The sequence below is a fragment of the Etheostoma spectabile genome, chromosome 10 (genome assembly GCF_008692095.1).
Source record: "Etheostoma spectabile isolate EspeVRDwgs_2016 chromosome 10, UIUC_Espe_1.0, whole genome shotgun sequence".
NCBI classification, from domain to species: domain Eukaryota; kingdom Metazoa; phylum Chordata; class Actinopteri; order Perciformes; family Percidae; genus Etheostoma; species Etheostoma spectabile.
The window spans coordinates 18,790,594-18,813,274 of NC_045742.1; the positions used below are offsets into that span (position 1 = coordinate 18,790,594).

At 39.8% G+C, this 22,681-nt stretch overlaps 3 protein-coding genes across 3 annotated transcripts in view; all 3 read left to right on the top strand.

Moving 5' to 3' along the window:
* The window catches only part of LOC116697429 (C-X-C motif chemokine 6), a 1,240-nt gene extending 490 nt beyond the window's left edge, over window positions 1–750 (top strand). Inside the window, exons 3-4 of the mRNA XM_032528808.1 lie at window positions 141–218; window positions 405–750. Of these exons, the coding sequence (XP_032384699.1) occupies window positions 141–218; window positions 405–483 (157 nt within the window). The 3' untranslated portion in view covers window positions 484–750. The remainder of the gene's footprint in view (window positions 1–140; window positions 219–404) is intronic.
* Window positions 751–4,950: 4,200 nt separating this feature from the next.
* On the top strand, window positions 4,951–6,352 carry LOC116697431 (C-X-C motif chemokine 10). The gene is made up of 4 exons (XM_032528810.1): window positions 4,951–5,167; window positions 5,328–5,445; window positions 5,764–5,841; window positions 6,028–6,352. The coding sequence occupies exons 1-4, from the start codon at window positions 5,104–5,106 to the stop codon at window positions 6,104–6,106; spliced, it is 339 nt and encodes a 112-aa protein (XP_032384701.1). The 5' UTR covers window positions 4,951–5,103; the 3' UTR covers window positions 6,107–6,352.
* Window positions 6,353–7,006: 654 nt separating this feature from the next.
* On the top strand, window positions 7,007–16,228 carry kiaa1191 (KIAA1191 ortholog). Its single transcript, XM_032528798.1, has 8 exons — window positions 7,007–7,218; window positions 9,059–9,169; window positions 9,307–9,494; window positions 9,632–9,743; window positions 10,030–10,157; window positions 12,813–12,964; window positions 13,126–13,304; window positions 15,014–16,228. The coding sequence occupies exons 2-8, from the start codon at window positions 9,142–9,144 to the stop codon at window positions 15,217–15,219; spliced, it is 993 nt and encodes a 330-aa protein (XP_032384689.1). The 5' UTR covers window positions 7,007–7,218; window positions 9,059–9,141; the 3' UTR covers window positions 15,220–16,228.
* Window positions 16,229–22,681: the final 6,453 nt, after the last annotated feature.

The following is a 22,681-nucleotide window of genomic DNA, read 5'->3' on the forward strand; positions in this document are numbered from 1 at the left end:
TTAATAAAGATTGTGGGAATGTGGGATGTTAGTGCAATAGAAAATAATGATTATCCAATAATTTATGTATCTGTTTATCCACCATAGTTGGTGAAGAGAATCCTTTCACCTGAGCTCACCTCTACTGTTTATTTCAACAGTGTCACCATCAAAAGCGGCCTTCGCTACTGCCTGAACCCCAAGCTGAAGGCAGTGCAAAAACTCATGGCTTCCATCATGTGAGTATTTTTACAGACATGAATCCAAGCCTTATCTCCAAAATACATTGACCACCAAACTATCCATTCGAATCTTTCAGTGAATCTTCATATTTTATAGAACCAACAGATGAGTGACATGATGCCTTCTCCACCCTGTTGTAATGGGTCTAATGTGTGTGCTTCTGGTTGTATGGTCTTTTATAGGAAACCAAAAACCTCCACTACATCCGGACCATCTGAGCTCACTTCCACCCCAGGCAGCACCAACACAGCTCGCATCTGACTCCTTAGCTCCTTGGATCAATAACAAGTTGATGATGACCTCCGACCCCAAACAAAGGCACCTTCAATTAATGTAGATGTAAAATGAATGAATGAATGAAACATTTTGTCTATTTATCTTCTATTTATGCTGATGTGCACTTACAGTAAATCTCTGTTCTTTTTTATCTCCTCTAATCTGTTTTTGTAAATATTTATATATCATGAACCAAGTTTTTTGCATTTTGCTAATTTCTTTGTTTTTAATAATAAAAGGAAATCAAGGAAACTGTGAGTTCTTGTTTTATGTTCCAAGTCTGTTACTGTTCGTGTTCTACATCAACAGTGCTGCCTTGTGGTTCAGGGCTGCCAATGCAACAAATGCACTGGGCTAAATGTGTCAGTTTACATTTCCTGTGATGTCATGCAGGTTTAGGTTGCCCAACATTAATTATCAGGGGGAGTAACCCTCTAAAGTGTTTTCTAGACACAGTACAGGTCTTACTACTACTTACATTAGCAGATACCAGTGGACACCAAAGCTGTAGGCAGACTCAGGTTCAATAACCCACCAACATCATCCCACTTAATACTGACAAGGGTGGCTCAGATTACATGAGCAGGGCTACACGAGACTCCAACACACACATCTTCAACCCGGCATAACAGAAGATCCATACAATCCCCACAGTTTCAAGGTTGGCAACCATTTCAGTTTCTGCCCAAATGTAAAATATGGTCGCAACATTCCCTTCTGTTCCAGGATTATGGTATTAAATAATGGCCAGAAATGTGTTTGGATCATTAAGATGTCACATGGTCGTTGACCTGTGGCCTTTTGGACAAAAGGTCATCACTTCCTTATTGTATCCTTTTAGACATTTGTGTGAAGTGTCACAATTAGCATATGAATTCCTGAGTTACTGACAAAAACACGTTATGTGAGGTCACCGTAACCTTGACCTTTGACCTTCTAAATGAAATAAGTTCATCCTTGATTGAAAGTAGACATTTGTGTCAAATTTGAATAAATTCCCTCAAGGCGTTCCTGAGATATTAGGTTTAAAAGACTGGGACAGACTGTTGCCGGTGCACAGACCTAGGTGTTTCAGAGTGCAGGGGCACTCCGGAGGACCTTTTTGACTCTGTGGTGGCATCAGTCATCTCCTATGGAGTGGTCTGCTAGGGCGGCAGCGTCTCGACTACTGACAGGAAGACACTCAACAGATCTGGCAACATAGAAGATGATTACAAATCACCACAGTTTCAAGATTAGTATCACCAATTCAGTATCCATCCAAGTATCTCCCCGTTTCCGTTCCTGAGTTATGGCATTGAATGATGGCCGGAAAAGCAATTTTTCAGAACATCTAAATATCACAGTGAAGTTGACCTTTGACCTTTTGGACATTAAATATCATCACTTTATTATTTTATCCTGTGAGACATTTGTGTAAAATGTTGTCATAGTTAGCATATGAATTCTTGAGTTATGGCCAAAGATGCAGTTTGGGAGGTCAGAGTGATCTTGACCTTCAACCTGTAACATCTAACCAGTTCAATTTCAGTCCAGGGGTCCTGAGATATTGCTTTCACAAGGATGAGACGGACAGACAGACGGACTAATGAACAACCCAAAATGCCTCCGGCCACAGCTAATGGCGGCTAGATGCCACACACACACACACATAAACACACCATCAAGGCGAAAACAATACCAGCCATGCTGTCTTGGCTCGTAAATATTCTAGCTTACTCAGTGCAGTATGTCTGTCAGAATGAAAATCAGTTCATTAGAGAAAGCAGCAGTGTACTGTACCACTGCAAAGCACCATGTGATAAATAAATCCACCAATAAGTCAACCAGAGAAGGTCCTGATATGAGTCACATTTTTCTACACTTACATTTATTGTGTTGAAAAAAGATTTAATTTGTGTCACAAGGTCTTCTGTGACACTGGTTTTAAAGAAGTGGCACTTGCTGACCACTTGACCACTGTTCTTTAGTCTGTGACATGTGTAGAAACAGATGAAAGTCCCTTTCACTGCTCTTTATTGTCAGGGGTAAACATTGTGTCTTAAATTAGCACAGCTTGGCCTCGACCAATTTCTAAAGAATTCAACACACTCAGTCTCCATTTCCAGGGTTAAGAAATGTAGGTTGGTGGAACATTGAGCAAAAAATAAATGTTTACTATCAACCAATTTTCAAGTCCAGATTTATAGAAAGTAAAAAGAACCTTAGACTTAAAGTATGTCTGTCCACCTATGATGAGTTTTAAAATGCATTGTAGGATTGTATGCTCCACTTTGTCACAAATCCCACTGTATTGTCTTAAACATATTTTGTCACCTCGCTTAAAGGGTTAGAAAATAATAATAATTCATTACATTTAAATAGCGCTTGATCATCGGCACCTTGAAGCGCTTCAGGTGGGAGGACCACGCTCCAACACCACCAATTTATAGCACCCACCAGGGTGATGCACGGCAGCCTTATGACGCCAGATGCTCACCACACATCAGCTAGGTAGAGAGAGAGGGGAACGTATTTTGGTGGGGAAAACCGGAGCACCCAGAGTAAAAAACCCACGCAAACACAGCACCCGGTACCTTCTTGCAGTGAGGCCACTGTGTTAACCATTGGGCCAACATGCTGCTCTATATAACACATATGCTCTCTATATTATAAAATAACATGTTCACACTTACTTTAAGGGGTTTCCGGCCTTGCAGATAGTTTTGGTTTTACTTGCCCAGGTTTTCAGATATTAATCTCTGACTTATGCCTTCACCACCAAATGAGATAGATATCTTAAAACTGGGACAAGTAAGACCAAAATGTTCTACATAGCTGGAAGCTATTACAGGTAAGTAAGAAAATGTGTTTTATCTATTTATTTTTGTAGTTGAACTGATCATGCAAAACATGTATTTTTTTTTTAAGTTGACATTTTGGAGATATGTGTCTTTCCAAGGGCCCTGCTTTTATCAGTAATATGGCAACACAGCATATACTGTAGTCACCTTCTGTTGCAGTCATGGTCCTTCATCATGTTCTAATACTTGTCTTATCCATTAACATAATGAAAGCAGGCTTTGCATTGTAAGTTAATTGTTTTTACCTTTAATTCCAGCTTTGTGGTCAAAATGCAGAAGAAAAGAGAAGGATGAAAGATATTTAAAATAGAAAAGGGAAAAGATGGGATATCACTTTGGAGAAAAAGTGAAAGAGGACATAAAACTGAAACTCACATTTAGACCATGCTTTCTGCTGAAACCAAGCATTTCCTTTCAAGCCGCATGACCTTTGGAGGTCATATTAGATCTCTCTGACAGTAGAGTTATTATCTAACAACTAGAAAATATAGTAAGGAAATGAGAATCAGAATCCATCAGATATTACTTACACTACCGGTCAAAAGTTTGGGGTCACTTACAAATTTCCATACCACTCCAATATAGACAGAAAAGCAGCTGATCTGAGTGGTTTAATTTTTAAAAAACTAACTGAGAAAACAATGGAGAAGCCTTTTGCAATTATGTAAGCACATATTGTAATCTGAAAAAAATGCTGCCCTGGTTAAAAAAAACAATGGAACTGATCTCAGCTGGTATTCTGTCTATAATGGAGTGCAATGGAAATTTCCAAGTGACCCCAAATTTTCGACCGATAGTGTATAATACTGATTTTTTTCAAACTACAAATGTCAGGACAGTGTAACTACCACGCAGCTACAGTGGAAAGAAATGGAATCATACTTGCCGTCATTTTCTTCTGAGAACTCGCACATTTGTGTGCTCCAAAGGTGTCAACCACTAATAGAGAACCAGATGTTGTTGAGACCACCAGCCCACACTATGTGTTGCCAAATATAAATGGTCCCCGCAAATCTAAACTCATTTGTGTACTGACATGTCACATGATTCAGCATATTTTACTTCATTTTCCTGATTGTGAAAGAAGCAAAATGACAACATGACACAATAAAAAAATGTAAGGTTTCTTTATTCTATATTATTGAATTGTATTGTCACCAAGACACAATGGGAAATTATGACACAGGGGACACAATATGGCGTCATTAACTTAGATGTTTTTCATAAATAATTTCTACATACCCCTTTTTTTTGGATCTTCGATTTTCATTGTATCAAAATGAACAACATGTGCAAAATGTCCAAAATTATTTATTCATAGATCACGTAGTGTGTGTACACGTTTGATGTCGACGTTCAGTTGCAGGTTTACAATTCCAACAAGTTACAATTTTGTCTTTATATTCTTATCATCATACATGACTTTAAACTGTCCTTTTAAAATCTTGAATCTGGTTAAATTATTAGTAGCCACATGAAAAGACGAGTGGAATGAATAAGTAGGTTTGGAGTTTTTTGTGGTGTTGAAGTTTCACTTTCCTGTCTCAAAGAATTTCCCTCTAATCACAGGAAGTATGATGAGGTATGTGTCTAAGAAGAGTATTTAAGACCACCCTCAGCCTCTATCCCTCACAGTTCTCCTGTCAACATACTTCACTCTCTTTGACTCTAGCTAATCTCTCCAGCTGCACTTGTTACAGCTCCTTTCTACTACCTTCTCCACAAGGAACAAGATTTTTTTCGACCAAAGAGGAAACCAACAATGTCCAGCTTCATGAAGGTTTTTCTGCTCATGGCTGTCATGGTCTGCATCACCAAAGCACAAAGTAAGTTTTTACACTTTTTCAGCATTTACAGCTCTAACTTAAATAATGTAAAGTTTGTTTTCTACATTTGTATATATCTTGGTAGCTGTTAGCAGAAATATGTGCAGTGAAAAGATTTGTAATGAAATCTAAAAAAAGAAATCCTTGTCTTTTTCTCTAGGACATCAATCACAACATTGTCTGTGTCAAAGTGTAAGGAATGGAATCGGCTCGAAGACTGCCATAAAGGACATCCAGATCTACCCAGCAGACAACTTCTGTGACAAAGTGGAGATTGTGTAAGATACACTAACATCTTTAATAAAGATTGTGGGAATGTGGGAAGTTCAGTGCAATAATGAGTCATGCTTTTTATATTCATTGTGGTAATAGGAGGCTAGTATCTTCCTCAGCAAACCTGGAACCATGACACCTAGAATGGCATTAGTACCGGCCTCAGTTGTTGTAAAGATTATAATGAACTCCTGCTAAAACACCTTTAAGGGATTTCTAGTAATCAGCCTACCTGCCAGAATCATTTCTGTATCTGTTTATCTACCGTAGTTGGTGAAGAGAATCCTTTCACCTGAGCTCACCTCTACTGTTTATTTCAACAGTGTCACCATCAAAAGCGGCCGTCGCTACTGCCTGAACCCCAAGCTGAAGGCAGTGCAAAAACTCATGGCTTCCATCATGTGAGTATTTTTACAGACATGAATCCAAGCCTTATCTCCAGAATACATTGACCACCAAACTATTAATTTAAATCTTTCAGTAAATCTTCATATTTTATAGAACCAACAGATGAGTGACACGATGCCTTCTCCACCCTGTTGTAATGGGTCTAATGTGTGTGCTTCTGGTTGTATGGTCTTTTATAGGAAACCAAAAACCTCCACTACATCAGGACCATCTGAGCTCACTTCCACCCCAGGCAGCACCAACACAGCTCGCATCTGACTCCTTAGCTCCTTGGATCAATAACAAGTTGATGATGACCTCCGACCCCAAACAAAGGCACCTTCAATTAATGTAGATGTGAAATGAATGAATGAATGAAACATTTTGTCTATTTATCTTCTATTTATGCTGATGTGCACTTACAGTATGTCTCCGTTCTATTTTATTTCCTTTAATCTATTTTTGTAAATATTTATATATTGTAAACCAAGTTTTTTGCATTTTGGTCATTTCTTTGTTTTTAATAATAAAAATAAATGAAGGAAGCAGTGAGTTCTTGTTTTCTGTTCCAAGTCTGTTACTGTTCGTGTTCTACTCAACAGTGCTGCCTTGTGGTTCAGGGCTGCCAATGTAAGAAATACAGGCTATCAAGCCAAATGTGTCAGTCCAAATACCCTGTGATTTCATGCAGGATTAGATTGCCCAACATTAAATATCAAGAGGATTTACCGTCTAAGTGTCTTCAAGACACAATTAATGGGTCTTACTAGTACTTACATTAGCAGATAACAGAGGACACCAAAGCTGTAGGCAGACTCTGAGATTGCACCTCACGTGTCCCTCAACTCTGAAGTGGCAGCTAGGATGAGTTGAGTCTCATTGGCTGTGTGTCTACACACACACACACACACACACACACACGCATGCACACACACGCACACACACAATCAGAATAAAGAAGTAAGGATTTATTTCCAAGTTTGCCTTGTTGGATGGGGCATGCATAAACATATTAAAAAGAAATAGACAATAATAATACTTTTTTTAATTTTACAAAGTAACATTTGACATGCGGGACTTGTCTGAGTCCTTTCACCACTGCTTGCTTGGTTGCATATAAACGGTACTACTTTACAACTCCCCTTCCAAAGCAACACACTTACATTCCCAACCAGGTTGCAGGGATGGTCATTCCCCCACCGCTAGAGGTGCCTTCACTGGTGCCGTGTGACGTCTCAGCGCTCTCTTTACTCTCTGCGTGTCCAAAAGTCATGGAAGAGCCTATCGCTGAACAAACACACACAATCTCTTCGTTCAGTCTGTCAAGTCGATGCCACTCTAGCTGTGGAATAATTTCAACAGGAGGGGAGATGGAATATTGACAGGTTGAGGTAAGATAAATAAATACTGTAGCATACTTATCCTAAACGCTGTCAATAACTCAACAATATTTAGCAAAATGACAATCCCCTAAATGCAATGCATGTATATGTAACTCTCCGTCAAATATGATTTAAATAGCCTACTCAATATTTTTATTTTTGTATGTAGGTGTCCTTCTGTAAAGTAAATGTCATTGTATAGTTTACGGATTATTTTAGATGTTCTCTTCTGATTTCGGTTCCTGTTTTTTGCAAGTCACTGTTTCTGGCACCCCACAATGCTGACGTGAACAACAGCCTGAATGCCAGCTGTCTGCAAAGTAGACTAGAATGTAAAATGCCAGCGATCTATATCTGCAAATTTAGATTTAGATTTAGATGGCGGACGGTCTCATCATTCCTTTAAGTGAGGAAGATGCATGGGGATTGCAATGGAAAGTGAGACAGGGCTGATAATCAGTACTGACATCAGAGGTAGACAGGTTCACCATAACACAAGAGGGGCTAACGGTAATGAGATTGACTTTCTTTGTATTGTACAAAAAAAGCTAGAATTAGATATTTTCTATCAAACAGTATTTTCCTCATTTCAGAAAGTTTCATTTCCTTTTCCTTCCGTGAAAATTAGCCTGCTTTAATTCGCAGTTGGCTTGTTTATTTTCTGCTTTGAGCTGGTATATGAGGGTGACTTACATGAGCTGATATTAATGGCAGTGATGTAACCAGATCCTGTGCTTCTATTTGGAGCTAGTCAGTAACAGTAAACTATGCACTGCACAGTAATCACAAGTCTCTGACGTGTTTCTCTCTCTCTCTCTCTCTCTCTCTCTCTCTCTCTCTCTCTCTTAACCATATTTAGGCTAATAAACAGGCATGTAACATTTATCAATCAATCAATCAATCAAAATGTATTTATGTAGCACTTTCCAGCAACCAGCAGGTATCCAAAGTGCTTTACATCAGGAAGAGAGTAAAAGAGTAAAAACACATGTCATACAATACAAAGAATTAACATAGAAAACAGTAAAATCAGAAAAGGTTACATAGAAACAGAATAATGAAATTGTCAGACCACTGCTAGGTATTAAAAGCCAGACTAAACAGATACGTTTTGAGTTTGGACCTAAAAAGGCCTACATCCGTAATAGTGCAAATATCAGGGGTTAACCTGTTCCAGAGTCTCAGGTCAGCAACTGCAAAAGCCTGATCTCCCCACCGCTGACCGCCTTCACCTTGGCATTTTTAAAACGTGCTGATTTGAAGAACGCAATGACCGGTTGTGCTCCCGCAAAGTTAAAATTTCAGACAAATACTCTGTGATTGTGACCATTTAAGGCCTTGAAAACAAACAATTCAATCTTAAAAACTGTTCTAAAACGCACAGAGAGCCAATGCAGAGTGTAGAGAATGGGAATGATATGTGCACGTCTAGATGTATTTGTTAAAGAGTTGAAGACGTGAGATGAACGTCTGATTCAGACCAACATAGAGAGCATTACAATAGTCCAACCTTGAACTAATCAAAGCATGATTTATGTATAAGCTGCCTCATTCTGACTGACATCATTATCCTTATGCTTCCAAAAGTGTAGTGTAGTCTATTATTATTATTTCATGTACGTATTTTTCATGTGTATTTTATATTGTATCATTGTATATTCTGTGCTGTGTGTCTGATTTTGCTGCTGTAACACCATAATTTCGCATTTTTTGGGTTCAATAAATATCCATCTATCTATCTAACTATCTATCTGACTATCTATCTATCTATCTATCTATCTATCTATCTATGTAGAACCTTTTATCTGTCTATTGACCGTGTAACACTATGTGATGTCATGCGAGGAAGTGTTCAGGTTTTGAGCCCCTAGCAGAGTGGACCTGTCGCCCTACAGAGTCTCCTGTGGTCAGCCCTTCCGATCTGGTGTCAAAATGGCCTCACGACGAGGAGACATTCCAGGTAACACAGGAATTTAGATTTTGGTGTTATAATTTCAACATATTTGTAAAAGGATAGCCTTGGGGAGATGTCAGAAATGGTTTTCTTACGCAAAAACCCAGATTGAACGTTTTTTTTTCTTTACTCCCATTCTTCAGCGCTTGAGTCTGGCTCGCAATCCGGACTATTTGGTGCCTTTTCATCTCCTATTGGAATGACTCGACACAATGTCAGCTATGATGAGCTCATGGATGCCACTATGCATTCACCACCTTCTGACTTCTCCGTCAACATCCTATGGAAAGACCCTGTCATCCCACAGCACAATTTCAGGAACACTGCAGAGGTGCTCTTCTTGCTTTGCTCTCACTATCTGATTCAGATTGCTTTGTGTGAAACTTCCTGAAGGAAATTTGATCTGCTCTTATTTGTTGTGTAACTGGTTTGAAAATAAATCCTAACACTATACTTGTGTGTTTCCAGGAAGGTGAGAGGGGTAGGAAGTTGCTGACTTTTGAAGCAGCAGCACCAGCAAAGTCACCAGTGCCTGTTGTGAAAGCCAAAGCCACCTCTTTAATGAGCTCACTTATGATCAGTAAGTCAAGATAACCAAGTGAGAAACTCAGTTTAAAAACCTATATTTTCATTTAATTAGAAAGATATGTAGACAGCCTACAAGTTACAGACACTATCGGTTTCTTCATGTCACAGAATTATGTATGCTTCCCCTACGATTGTCCAAATGGCGACTACCTTGGCTGCCGGATAAGATAGGAAACAAATTCCAAATAGGAAACAATATTCAGTGTTAGGTGTAATGGTGCGCAGCATATTAAAACATTGACTCATCCAATGATGACTGTATGCCCATCCTCACTTAGAGCATGCCCAGGAGAACCTGCAGAACTTTGAGCACCAGGCAGGACTCACTGATGCTGGCTATTCTCCCCACAAGGGGCTCTCTGCTGAGGAGACCCGCTTTCACCGACTGGTTGACGGCACAATACCAGTGAGTATGAACGTATGTGGGGTAGAAGCCTATATCTGCCAAGCAGCTTTGAAAAGTTTCTCTGCCCTCAAAATAACAGTAAAGAACTGAAAATGTATCTCACAATTGAATGTTTGACAGGTGTGTTTCAGGACAGAATAAAAGTGAAAGGAAAAACTCCAACACACTGTCTTGCTTACTGTACAGGCAGCATTGGGGCCCAATGGTTAGCACTGTGGCCTTTCTGTGTGGCCTTCAATTGTTAGGCTTTATCTTTTGTCCATGGCTTCAGATGGAAAGGGTTTTTTTCAAAAGAAGAGAGTCACAGTGCATACACACAATGTGTGGATGCACAAAGGTTGTGTTTTCTTTTCCTTGGCGACTGTGGCTAACAGACATACAACATTCTAGGGCTGCTCGATTATGGAAAAAAATATAATCACAATTATTTCGGTCCATATTGGAATCACGATAATTTAACAAGATTACTTGCTTACTTCTGGAAAGATGTTGCAATTATTGAACTTAAAACAACTGTGGGGAAGGTAAATAAGTCAACGGTAAAAAAAACTACAACAACAAAAAAGACATACAGAACTTTGTTTTTTCATTCAGAAAACAAGAGAAAATAAGAGTTTACTTGCAAAACGTAATGAGCTAAATAATTGTTTTTCCTTGATTATTCTGTTTTTGCGATCATTGGGAGCCAAACACATGATCACAATCAAGCTAATTGCACAGCCTTACAACATTCCACAGACCTGATAACATGTAGCCTATATAATGAGGACTTTATTCTTACTACTAAACTGATTGTGTCTGTGTCATTACTCAAGTGTTGTTGTGAGAAATTATATGATGATATTATAGTTTAGCCTGTTGATTGACTGCTAGTCTCGCATTGCCACTTGCCAGACCTATCTCCACAGCGCTGAACAAGTGACTGCAGGGTAAACCATGGAACAACATCTTGGTAAACACATTATGTAATCAGCTCTAGCTGGTTCCATGGACTACAACTTCCGTCTGTAGTGTTGCCATGCAACGCCCTTGAATGAATCGAGCCCCCTTATTTTCTCAAACGGACCAATCAGCGAGCTTCTAACAAAAGAGGTGTTTTGGTGGCCCACTGTTGAGTGTGAACAGACGCTATCGTTTGGGTTTTCCAGAAAAGAGCTTGTTAAAACCGCTAACTATGGACAAAATTAAGGAATCTGTCGGACTAGAACGTCAGAGAAAACTTATTATAAAAAGGTATGTCAAGTAATTATTGCGTTAAGCTGTAGCTATTTGACCCTTAGCAAAGCAACATTGTAACGTTAGGCTAGCTAGTTAGCAAAGCTGGCATTCGAGCTAACCCGAGTACAAAAAAACGCAAGTTACGTTCTTCATAACTGTGAATCTCCCTAAACCAACTTTATACTACAAACTATGGAACTCATAACTGACCGAGAAACAAAGAAACGGACGTAGCGTTTTGTGTAACGTTAGTTTGATCGGTTCATTTAGGCCTAGCAGCAGCTTAACGTTAGCACCTGATAACAAATGCTAGCGGTAGCACTTAACGATGCTAGCTATTGCTAAAAAAGAATGGAAGCTATAAAGAGTGAAATTCATCAGAGACCGCTTCCATGACTGAAGAGTTTGTTTTACACTTTAAAGTAAACTGTCATGTCCCTAGCTAACCCTAGTCTCCTGGTTTATGTCCCTCATGTAGCTACCTAGCTATTACCATGTAAACTTGCTAGCTAGCTAAATTATTTTAAATGAGACAAATACTAACGTTGACATTAGCAAGGCTATTTAAAACGTAGTCCACACAAGCCCCACTTCTGCTTACAATTTGCTCATTTAGCAAGTGTTAATGAAAATTTAGCACTGTGGGTCTACGTATTGTGGAACGTTTTCATCAGACGTTTCTTTGTTTCCAATGCTAGTGCATTTTATTCATAACCAAACAGCAGTTTCAACTGCCATAATGTTGTTGAGTCCTTATTTTGAATATTGTGGCTAAAGTCCAGCAGCGTTGGAGCAGTTATGTAATCCAGCAGGATACCAACTCAAAAAATACATTCTGGAATTAAAGCCAGGGATCGCTCCCTGGCATTCATTTATATGATGGCCACTGTCCTCTTAGACTTGGTGGTGTTGTAGGTAGAGCAACCAGTTTTTTAAATTAGTTTCAAGGAGTTTTTAATAATTGCAATGCCCCTTTTAAATACTACAACTTCTTGGTTAAGCGCTTACAATATGTCTCTCTCTCTCTCTCTCTCTCTCTCTCTCTCTCTCTCTCTCTCTCTCTCTCTCTGTTGCTCTCTTTTTAAACACGTAATTTAGTCAGCAGCAGCCAATAAGCTCTGAGAATCTGTAACGCACTTTTTGTTTTTGATCTGCAGTCCAGATAAACACTGACCTTTTTCATTGTGTATTCAGGGAGTGTTTGCTCTTTAAATGAGATCAATGTTCTGTTTCTGACACATTTTGTCCTGAACAAACTGGGGGTGGGGGGGGGGGAGCAGTGTCACATCTTTGCTGTATGTACAGGGTGCAAAAGTTAAAACCCAACAACCAGCCAGCTGTGGTTATGCATATTAAAACCTTTTGTAATGTACAAGCCAGGCTAATTCTATCTCAGTTAGGTGTATTCCTCATGGATTGTTTTTTCTGTCTGTGCAGAAGTTGAGAATGCCAAGCGGGGACTTCAAGGAGGACAGGTGTACAACATCAGCACAATCCACCCCAAGTGGCACCCCTTCTGTCACCCCTTCTGTCACCCCCTCTGTCACCCCCTGTGTTAGTCCCCACTCTTCACCGGCTGTTAGTCGCAGGTAGGCATCAACCAAAATGTTATGTCAAAATGGATGGAACCGGAACCCCTAATCATAACATTCTATATTTCCCAACATGGCCCATATAATGTGCCATATGGCATATCCTTTCTATGTTCACTTGTATGTTAATGTCTTGCTCTTGCTTGGTGGGAATACAGGAGCTGGTTCCAGCTGAGTCCTGCGCCTTTTCTTGCCAACCCAAATCTCAGTTGTCCCAACCCCGGCACAGACATGGGAGGAAATGAGGGAGGAGGAGGAGGAGAGAAGTGGAGCTTCTTTGGAACCCGACCCGTGGTACAGAAGTCCCCGACTGACCCAGGCTGTGAAACCAGCACAGGTGAGAGATTTATACCCAGTCCTGCATTTGGATCTTGACTCAGTCATTTTTACAGTAGTAATGCACGGTAAACAGGATAGAGTCTCATAGAAATAGGCTGAATCCTGTGCCACGACAGACTGTGGTTCGCACCCAGCATTTTGAATTTTGCTGAATTCAGGAATCCCAGTAGGCTTAAATGAAAAATTTGCCAACTGGCTTAAGCCGCCAAAACATGATAAGCGATTTTCTGTCTCTAGGGTGCAGAGAGCAAAGTGCAGTGCAGAGACTCGTCATCACCCTTGCCACCCTAGCAATGAAGCTATTTCTTGTTGCTAGGTAACATGCTGTTATCTCATTGGTTGCACTTTTTAAAGTTCAGCAGCAACTAGGTCAAAGTTGAAATCATTTGATCTCATCATTTGAGCTCATTGCAAAGCGTTGCGCGACGCCAGGGGTAGCACAGAGCATAATTGGGTGGCACTGCCCTCCCTGTAGAAAATCAATGAAACAGTCGTCACAAAGCGGTTTTATCGCTCTTATCACACATTACAACACAGGCGTTATCTCGAACTGGACGTCAATCACTGCTCATGCACACGCATTTATTCTCCCTTGTGGGGGGGAGGGGCTTAGTAGACAGGTTTGGGCTTTAGCTGAAGGGGGGGCACTGAGAAGTTGTCAGTGTTAAAATGTTTTGGCTAAGTCCTGGATCTTCGCAGTCCTACCTACAGCACCTTTTAAAAGCCAGCCGTGTTTTTACCATGGCCCATTGCTATTATGATGGCATATTTGCTAAGCAGGAAGGAAAGATCTGCTCATGTGTGAAGTGAAAAGCGTGCGAGCAGATCATATCAGAATACTATTTCACATTGTAATATTTAAAAACATAAAAAGGAAAAAGTTTATTTAGTTAAAGTTATTTGGTAATTTATTCATTTTTAAATAGAAAAACACTTTAACCAGATAATACAACTTTTCCCGTATATACAATACAGGAATAAAAACTTGTCTGCTCATCATTCACAGACCGACTGTTTTACATTTTTCTAAACTTTTTCATTTACAGTACATTTACTCCAGTACTGTACATAAGTCCAATTCTTCTACTACATTTCACAGAAAAATATTATACTTTTTACTCCACTACATTAATCTGACAGCTTTAGTTACCAGTTTTGCATTGAGTACTTTTCTTTTAATACTTTAAGATAATTTTCAGATACTTACAAACTTTTACTTAAGTTACATTTTCAATGCATGACTTTCTTTTTTTCCTTTTTTTACAGTGTGGCTTTAGTACTTTTACATAAGTAAAGGATCTGAATACGTCTTCCACCACTGTTCTAACACTAGGCTGTGCTGTTTTCATCACATGGCTATGCATCAAACTGTAATGACAATGATTGCACTTCAAGCTAAAAAAAAAAAAAGCCACTTAGTGTTTTTTTTGCAAAGCTCTGGAACTTTTTGCATAATGTCGGCACTTCTACCAAGACACATTCAGGGACTGTCGGGAATTTGAGAATCTGACAAACAATTTATTTTTAACAGCTTCTTTCTAGTGTGTTTTTCTTTTGGCAATCTTTTAAACAAAACATGCTTTATTAAACCCAAAAGCGGGTTTTGTGGTTTGAAGGGTTAAAATCATGACACTAACGCTGTTTTCTTTTTGCAACCACTTGGGTCTTTTAATTAAAACACCAACCACTTCATCCTCTTTCTTGTAGGCTTTTCACTGCAGTCCTACTTCGGCATGCAGAAGTCCTCTACCATGGATGGCACCAACACCCAGGTCAACTTTAAGGTAGACAACCCTGCCAACTTCATGCCCCCCAAGATTGAAATCTCGGGCATTGAGGCCAAACAAGCACCCACACGGCCACACAAACTTAAACCTCGGGATATGAATGTTTTAACACCTTCAGGCTTCTGAAGCCACCCTAGCTGTGTGGTTGTTTTTTTTGTCCATCTGATTGCTTGACTGCTTTCCTGCCTTCCAGTCCCTTCTGCCTCCCTGTAAATTTACAGAGGCTGAGAGGTAAGAGGACCACCTATAGTATTAGCTCACCAGCCCCAGAGACATTACCGCACTGTTGCTCCTCCCCGAGACCTAGCCAGATGGATTGCAATCTTCTATTAGTCCATATCATCCCTTTCCTATCTCCTCCAGCTCATTGGCCCAAATAAAACACCATGTGAAGTACCTTCATTGTCATCCCTGAAGATGGTATTGCTTTGTATTATTTTTGTTCTGTCACTTAATAGATGCATAGGCATGCATTGTCTTGCTGTCCTCGTTCCATAGTCATTGATGGCATGAGATTGAAGTTGTTGAAATATTTTGTCAGTCCTTTGCTCAAGCTTATCACTTTAGCATTGCCTCTTTTAAAACTGACCAGTTATTTCATTCAAGTCATAATGCTCAGTTGCCTCATTTTTTTTTATTTAGAATAATCTCACAGCTTTGTAGTTTTGTAGTGCTTTTCTCTGTTAGCATGCAGATTGTTGTGTAGTAGGATGACTGCTGTTGTGCCTAAACTTGCGGCATGTTTTCCATACAATTACAGCTGTTTTTTTTTTTTATTATGTGGAAGAACATATTTGCCCGCGTGAGAGTATGTCTGAGGACCTGATTTCTTTTTTTTTTTTAATTTTATTTCAATTTAAGTATTTTTGATATTGTTCTGCTTTAAATCAACATTGTTCATTGTAAATAATAGTGTTGGATTTATCACATTTTTATATTGCATCACAATATTATTTCAACATGCTATAAAAATGCCAAGTATTGAAGTGGTCATTTTGAATTTAGCTTTTTCTGTGTCACAATACAAGAGTCTCTGCTGTTTATTTGAAAATTGTATTGAATTCCCGTAAGTAATTGCACAAGGGAGATCGTCTCCCACTTACGTCTGTAAATAAATCTGAGAGTAACAAGCAAACATGGTAATCTGGTTGTTTTCTTCATGCAAACATAAACGTTTACACCTCACCCCTGTATTATACTGTGCACACATTTTTTGTCTCACAAGAAGTGTTTGCTCTTGGGTCCGTTTCAGAAAGCAGGTTTAGTGAAAACTCTGAGTTAGTTAACCCTGAGATGAGACTCTCTGGGTTTTCTGTTTCAGAAAGGGAGGGGTAACTCCAGCCTGTTTCCTGAAAGAGAAGTAACTTCACTTTAGAGTCCACTATGGTAACGGAGTTGATTGAAACACCTCGAATCAACTGTTTCCCATCTCAGGGTAAATCAACTCAGAGATCAGGGTTAGACTCAGTTTGTTAAACCTACTTCCTGAAACAGACCCAAGGACTGACCAATTTAGAATTTTGACACAAGATATTTCTTTTTGTATTTGAGCTTGCCTAGTAAATCAAACCACAGCAGAATACGTATTTTTCTGTGAAAGTACAGCCTAATAATTAGACAATTGCCATTTTCTCTTCATTCATATATCTAAGCGCTAAGCAAATCATTGGTGTGACCCTAATGATATGTTTGGAAATTTTTCTTGTCATGTGCAAAGACAATCCACTGCCTCTAAACTGAATTTTCATTGCCATGATACATCGGTAACATATAGGTGAAGGTGTGATGTTAATGTGCAAGGATACCAACCTTCACCAACCTTAAGCTACAGTCTTTGGCCGGAAGATGGCGCAATAAGCTCAAAAATAAAAACACATATTACCCACATTAAAATCAAGGACAGCATTTCTCCTGAAATCAAATGATGTATGAAATAGTTATGATTTATTTTATTGTCCCAACTTAAAAGTGTGATAATAAATGAGGAAAGTCATTTTTCCACACAGACATGAAGGGCAGAGGTGAGAGACAGATCAGGAAAATATACCTTTCTGTTCTAGAGTCCATCAGGTCATCTACTGTTTTACAAATTTAATTACCTTTGTTCTGCTGCTGGTAGGGAAATTGGTATTATATGTAACAATCATATTGTCATTAATGCCACACGATAGCAGAATATTAACTACCCAACCTGCCCTCTCTTTATCAAAGTAAACATCCAGACCAGCCATGAACTGGAAGGTGTGTCTGTCTGTCTTTCTGTCTCTCTCTCTCTCAGTCAGTCGAGACAATTTGACATTTGAGCTGTGTGGCGTTATCTTACCTGATGTGTTTTACCTGCATCTTTTTATCAGCTGGGAAGTGAAAGAACAAGCATGTGTGAGTAACGTTACAGCCCGGTACGAAACACACATTGGTAACTTTGATGTCAGTGTCAATGCTAGACCATTTCAAAGGGCACACCCCCCCCCCCCCCCCCCCCCCCCCCCCCCCCCCCCCCCCCCCCACCTTCTCCCTAGATCTGCCAATGTTTGACTTTCATTATAAATTAGCTGCAGCTCCTAAAGGGAATGCTTCCTTACTTAATTACAGGCTGGTGATTTTTTCCACAGCTGGTTTTCAGGTGGTGCTGTAGGAGCAAAGGTGAACATCAAATGAGACGGACAAGTGCAGACAGGGAGCTGTCAGTCAAAAGTTAGAGGTGGACAGACACGAGATGAAAGGCAGAGAGGAGATAGGAGGAAGAAATGCAGGCATGGGGGAGGAAGATTTGGTTAAAAGTACAAACCCAAATTGAGATATTCAGTCCCGTTTCTGTCAGAGGCAAGCAACATGGCAACGATGTCTGTCAGTAACACTAAACCAAAAACACAGCAGTAAAGAAAAGGCAAGATAAACTGTGGGTGGGGGAGTCTGGGAGTGAGAGGCACAGGGAAACTGGGAAAAAGAGAGTAAAGGGTGGAGTGCCCCAGCAGTCATGACATAATACAGATGGCTCTCACTCTGGGTCCGACATGACGTGGTTGCGTAGCCCCCTCTCCCCCCCGCCCCCCCCTTCTCGGCTCCCTGCCCCTGCTCTGATCCCACACAAATCATTTAGCTCACTCACAGATGTGCAATGGCAAGCACCACCCTGCTGCCAGAGTCACCGCGCACATAAACACTGGGACCTCATCTGCAACACTTACTTACTCATCTGTATTTCGAAATACTGGTCTGGATAAATTCCTTCCAGAACAACATCAAAACAATGACTTGCATTTCATGGCCTATATTCCTAATGACCCTATGACACAACTTCGACGTGCCAAGCTACCATAATGTGGACACATTTTACAAGACAACAATTGTTTTTTTTGTTTTGTTTTTAGATCAGCTTGATCTAGTGATCCAGGTTTATGTGTGTTAATGTTTTGGAAAACAGGGCTCTGTATAAAGGTCAACATTGATGAAGGTTTTGCGCACTTTCATTTAATACATGTAGGAGTGGTGGAAGCACTTTATGTCAGGGTGACTCCAGAAATATGCTTCGAAATCCTCTCACCAGCTCCTGAGTGCATCAATTTAATTACATGGATTTCATAATAAACAGACATTGGGCTACTGATACCTGACTCTCTTAAAGGCTTGTGTGTTTTCTGAATTAGCAGTACACAAGATTTGAATTACTAAACTATGAAGAAAATTGATGAATTGCATATGTTGCAGTGACCAAAGCTGCTGTGGTGAGATAAAATCTACAAGAGACAGACAAGACTGTATTACTGGACTCACATTTCCTTAATTGCTTACAAGTTGTGTATGGTAAGCCAACCAGTAACACTTCTCCAACTTGTTTGGGGTCAAGATTCACCAACCACAGCGATGACTCCGTGGTTTTAAAGAGGTCATCTGTGTATTCACCCAATGACAAAAACAGCTAGTGAGAAAATTTAACAAGGGATTTGAAGGAGGTCCCTTTTAACGTTTCCTGCTTGGTGGATTCCCGGTGTCGTATGCTGTGCCATTGGACTCCACCTTGGGATGATTTGCACTGGGTGTCTTCAGGTACTGTATCTTGTGAAAGTTGACATTAATCATGCCTACTGCCTGGAGATAGAGTTACAATGTTACAGCTATTAACACAGATGTGGGTCACACACAATTCAGTCAATTCAATTGCTCATTGTACGCGATAACATGACCTCGGTTTCAGCATCTCCGTGTCCCTGAAGAGCCCTGCAGGAAAAGAATAGGCTACATCTTTGTGCACTTACCGTTTGTAGGAAGTGTAAGCATCTGCACGGTACATAGAATAAATACTATTTGAATGTTTTGTGGACCTTTCAAATGCCGTCTGTTTACGTGAAAAAGCTATATTACTAATTTTAAGGTCAGCCATTCAAAAATATAGGGGTACAGTACATTGTTTGTTGTTTATGTTTTTCTTTTTTGGATATTGTGCTTTTGAACAAAAGAAATCAATGGATGTATTGAACTGAAAATGTTACCTGTTTTTAATAAGCCTCTGGCCATTAGGCTGTGTCTCTGTTCGTCAGGCATTCTCCTGCCATCCCCCACTGAGAAGCAGAGTTGTTGGGCCCTCCTGTGCAGGCCCCCAGGCCTTAACATGAAGCAGATGTGGAAGAGTAGATCCCCTACAACGAGGTCTGAACAGTCAGCTGGAGCTCACTAGAACGACATCCGGTTGACGCACTAACCGATGTCTAACACTTAAAGGAAAAAAATGCAAGTAAGCCTTGACCACTACCACACACCAGTTACAAAGCACTGTCTGTGTGTGTGTGTGTGTGCGTGTGAGTGCGTGCGTGTGTGCGTGAAAGTGAAACAAATGTGTGTAGGATGATTCAGTTCTTGGGTGTGCTTTTATAATGGATGAAGTTAATACCCAAGACATGTGTTGTGCAATTGGCCAAAGTATGTAGGCCTAATGTTTCATTATCTAAATCCCATAGTCCATGCTGCAATGTTTCCACCTGGAATCTAGCCAAAGATTAAGGTTCCTCCTTTCCTGTGTATCTTTATTACTCGGCTATTGACCATTTTTTTTATCATCAATCAAACAGATATAAGTATAATTAATATTAATGTTTACATTACCACTAACTGTGGTTTAAATGTACATTTCCCTTTAAGCCTCAAATATGCAACAACTTCTATCCTCATTTGTGCAAATTCTACCTGCTAGTTTTGACAATTAATAGCTTCATGTGTTTTCCTTGGGTGAATATGGAAAATTATGGACGTTTATTGGTTTTAATTGGATATCAGGAGTTTCCAGACTTTGCTTGTTGTAATTCTTGGGTGTTGGGCTCACCCACCTTCAAGGCGCAACTCAACAGCAGTTTATCTGGGTATATCATCACAAATATTTATGACATTGTCACTGCTATGACGTACATTTCCATTATAATGAGTAAGTCATAATGAGAGAAGATAAATCACCAATGTAGCAATTAAATTAAAAAAAAGCATAACTTACATAACAAACTAGACAGCAGAAGTTAAAGGTTTTAGCCTAAAAAGCTAAAAAGAACAACAAACTAAAATGTTGAAACTCCCTGAAATTCCTTTATTATCTGCGGCAAAATCTTGCTGTTCGCCCATCATTTTATATCACCGTAGTACTTAAGGAACCTTTGATCTTTTGGGTGGATCTCATTGGATAACATCATGGAGCACACATCATTAAACTTATTAATCCTTTAAGCCAGGAGAGGAATGCAGTTCTTTGGCTTCTGTCACTGGTTCTCACTCACGCACTTCCAGACCACACCTCAACATACAATATGTCCACAAATAGTACAAAGAGAGATAATTACATGTACAATTATAGAGTTGTGGAATGTGCAAAGGGGACTTCATGTTAACATCAGGAAAACTATCCTTAATAGTTTGCATATATAGTCTATGAGAATATGCAAATACATGGGAACATATCTGCACAAACACACGGTAATATTGTTATTTAGTGTTTGGAGTTTGGTGTAGCATTTGCAGTCCGAAACCAATATAAAAGTGTACTTTATCCAGACACTCACAATAGGCCGCTTGTAAAATGGTCCATCCCTGTTCTTCTATGTCATAATGACATATGTGCTTTCATGGTTTGGACAAAGTGAGGTGAGGCGTGTGTCTTTGCTACATGCTAATGCATCCCTCTAACAGAGATGTTTACAAGTGGACAGGGTCAGAGAGAAATACATAAGCGCCCATTTCACACTTCTTTTGTGAGTTTCTTTGTCATTTCTACAGGTCTTTCTGCCTACACACACTCGCCGCCTGTCTCCTTCTTTCCACTCAATGCCTGTAAGTACCATCCAACTGAGATACAGGTAGAGACTGATATAAGCCTCAAACTCTGACTGATACCTCTCATGTTTTTGAATATGCCCACAAATGTAGTTTAAATAGATTATCAAACTATAGTTAATCCTAGAATTTAATTTGCCTCAGTGTAATGCAAACGCACGTTATGCAGATGCAGTAAATCCATATCAAGCTGTCCAAGTCATTATTTATTGCTCTAAATGTTGCCTGGCATCCGATTTGAACTCTGGCACCACCTTCACATGGGAGAAACTAGGAGCAGTAGGTGTGATAACCGGAGTGATAACGGTAAAAAAGTTACAGTGCTGTAAGTGCATAGCTTCAATGTTGGAAAGCTGTTTCAATTTAGTGAAACTGATGAGGAAGAAGAAGACATACTTTTTAACGATCCCCAAGTGGGAATTACAGTTTTACACTGTGTTGTTACAAACAGGCACACTTGCCCAAGCAGGACCTTATGCATGCACTAATGGGGAGATGTGGTAACAAAGTGAGGGGGCTGCCCATCAAAGGCGCCCCAAGCAGTTGGTGGTTCAGTGCTTTGCTCAAGGGCACCTTAGCAGTGCCCAAGGGTTGAACTACTCCTACTCGAGTCACCAGTACACACGTACTTGGTCCATACGAGGACTTGAATTAGTTTTCATTTAGGAGGCGTAGGCTACAATAAAACAATAAATTTATATTAACATGAACATAAAAAAGCTTTAAACTAACTGGCCATTAAAGTGGCAGATGTTCCAGAGTCCAGTAGACATGATAGGAAGGAAGAGGAAGCAACTTGTAAGACATGTCCAAGTCCATAATTTTCTGTTTTTCCTCATTGCTCTAAGTTTTGCTTGGCAGTAAGAAATTTGTGAAGGAGTTTTGAATTATTGATTATATATAGTACAAGTCCTAACCTCCTGTACCAGTGCCAAGAATAAGGGTGTTGAAAGTTTACCTTTTTGTGGATGTCCCTCCCTCTCCTACAGAACTGAGCAATTCCTCTTGACAAAGGAATGCAAGGTGCACTATTTGTAAGTTATTACCAAGGAAGTGCAGAGTAACTAAAATAACTAGTTCCTGAATACCACTGAAGTAATGACTACATGACAAAGCGTAGTATGGGGGTAGCTTTGCCACCTGGGCCAGTACAGTTTGAATGCATTGGCCAATGAGGCTCTGGAGAACCTGATCAAACCAATTCCCCGAGCCACAGTGGATCAGCAGATTGACACAAGAAGTTTCACACAAAGTCAGTGGCTAATGCTAAATTAGC

Excerpts from the sequence above, each read along its gene's own strand:
- LOC116697431 (XM_032528810.1), top strand. The coding sequence starts at position 5,104 with ATGTCCAGCTTCATGAAGGTTTTTCTGCTCATGGCTGTCATGGTCTGC. Across the intron at positions 5,168-5,327 it reads CTGCATCACCAAAGCACAAA|GACATCAATCACAACATTGT; the intron begins GTAAGTTTTTAC and ends CTTTTTCTCTAG. Across the intron at positions 5,446-5,763 it reads TGTGACAAAGTGGAGATTGT|TGTCACCATCAAAAGCGGCC; the intron begins GTAAGATACACT and ends TTATTTCAACAG.
- kiaa1191 (XM_032528798.1), top strand. The coding sequence starts at position 9,142 with ATGGCCTCACGACGAGGAGACATTCCAG. Across the intron at positions 10,158-12,812 it reads TGGTTGACGGCACAATACCA|AAGTTGAGAATGCCAAGCGG; the intron begins GTGAGTATGAAC and ends CTGTCTGTGCAG. Across the intron at positions 13,305-15,013 it reads AGGCTGTGAAACCAGCACAG|GCTTTTCACTGCAGTCCTAC; the intron begins GTGAGAGATTTA and ends TCTTTCTTGTAG.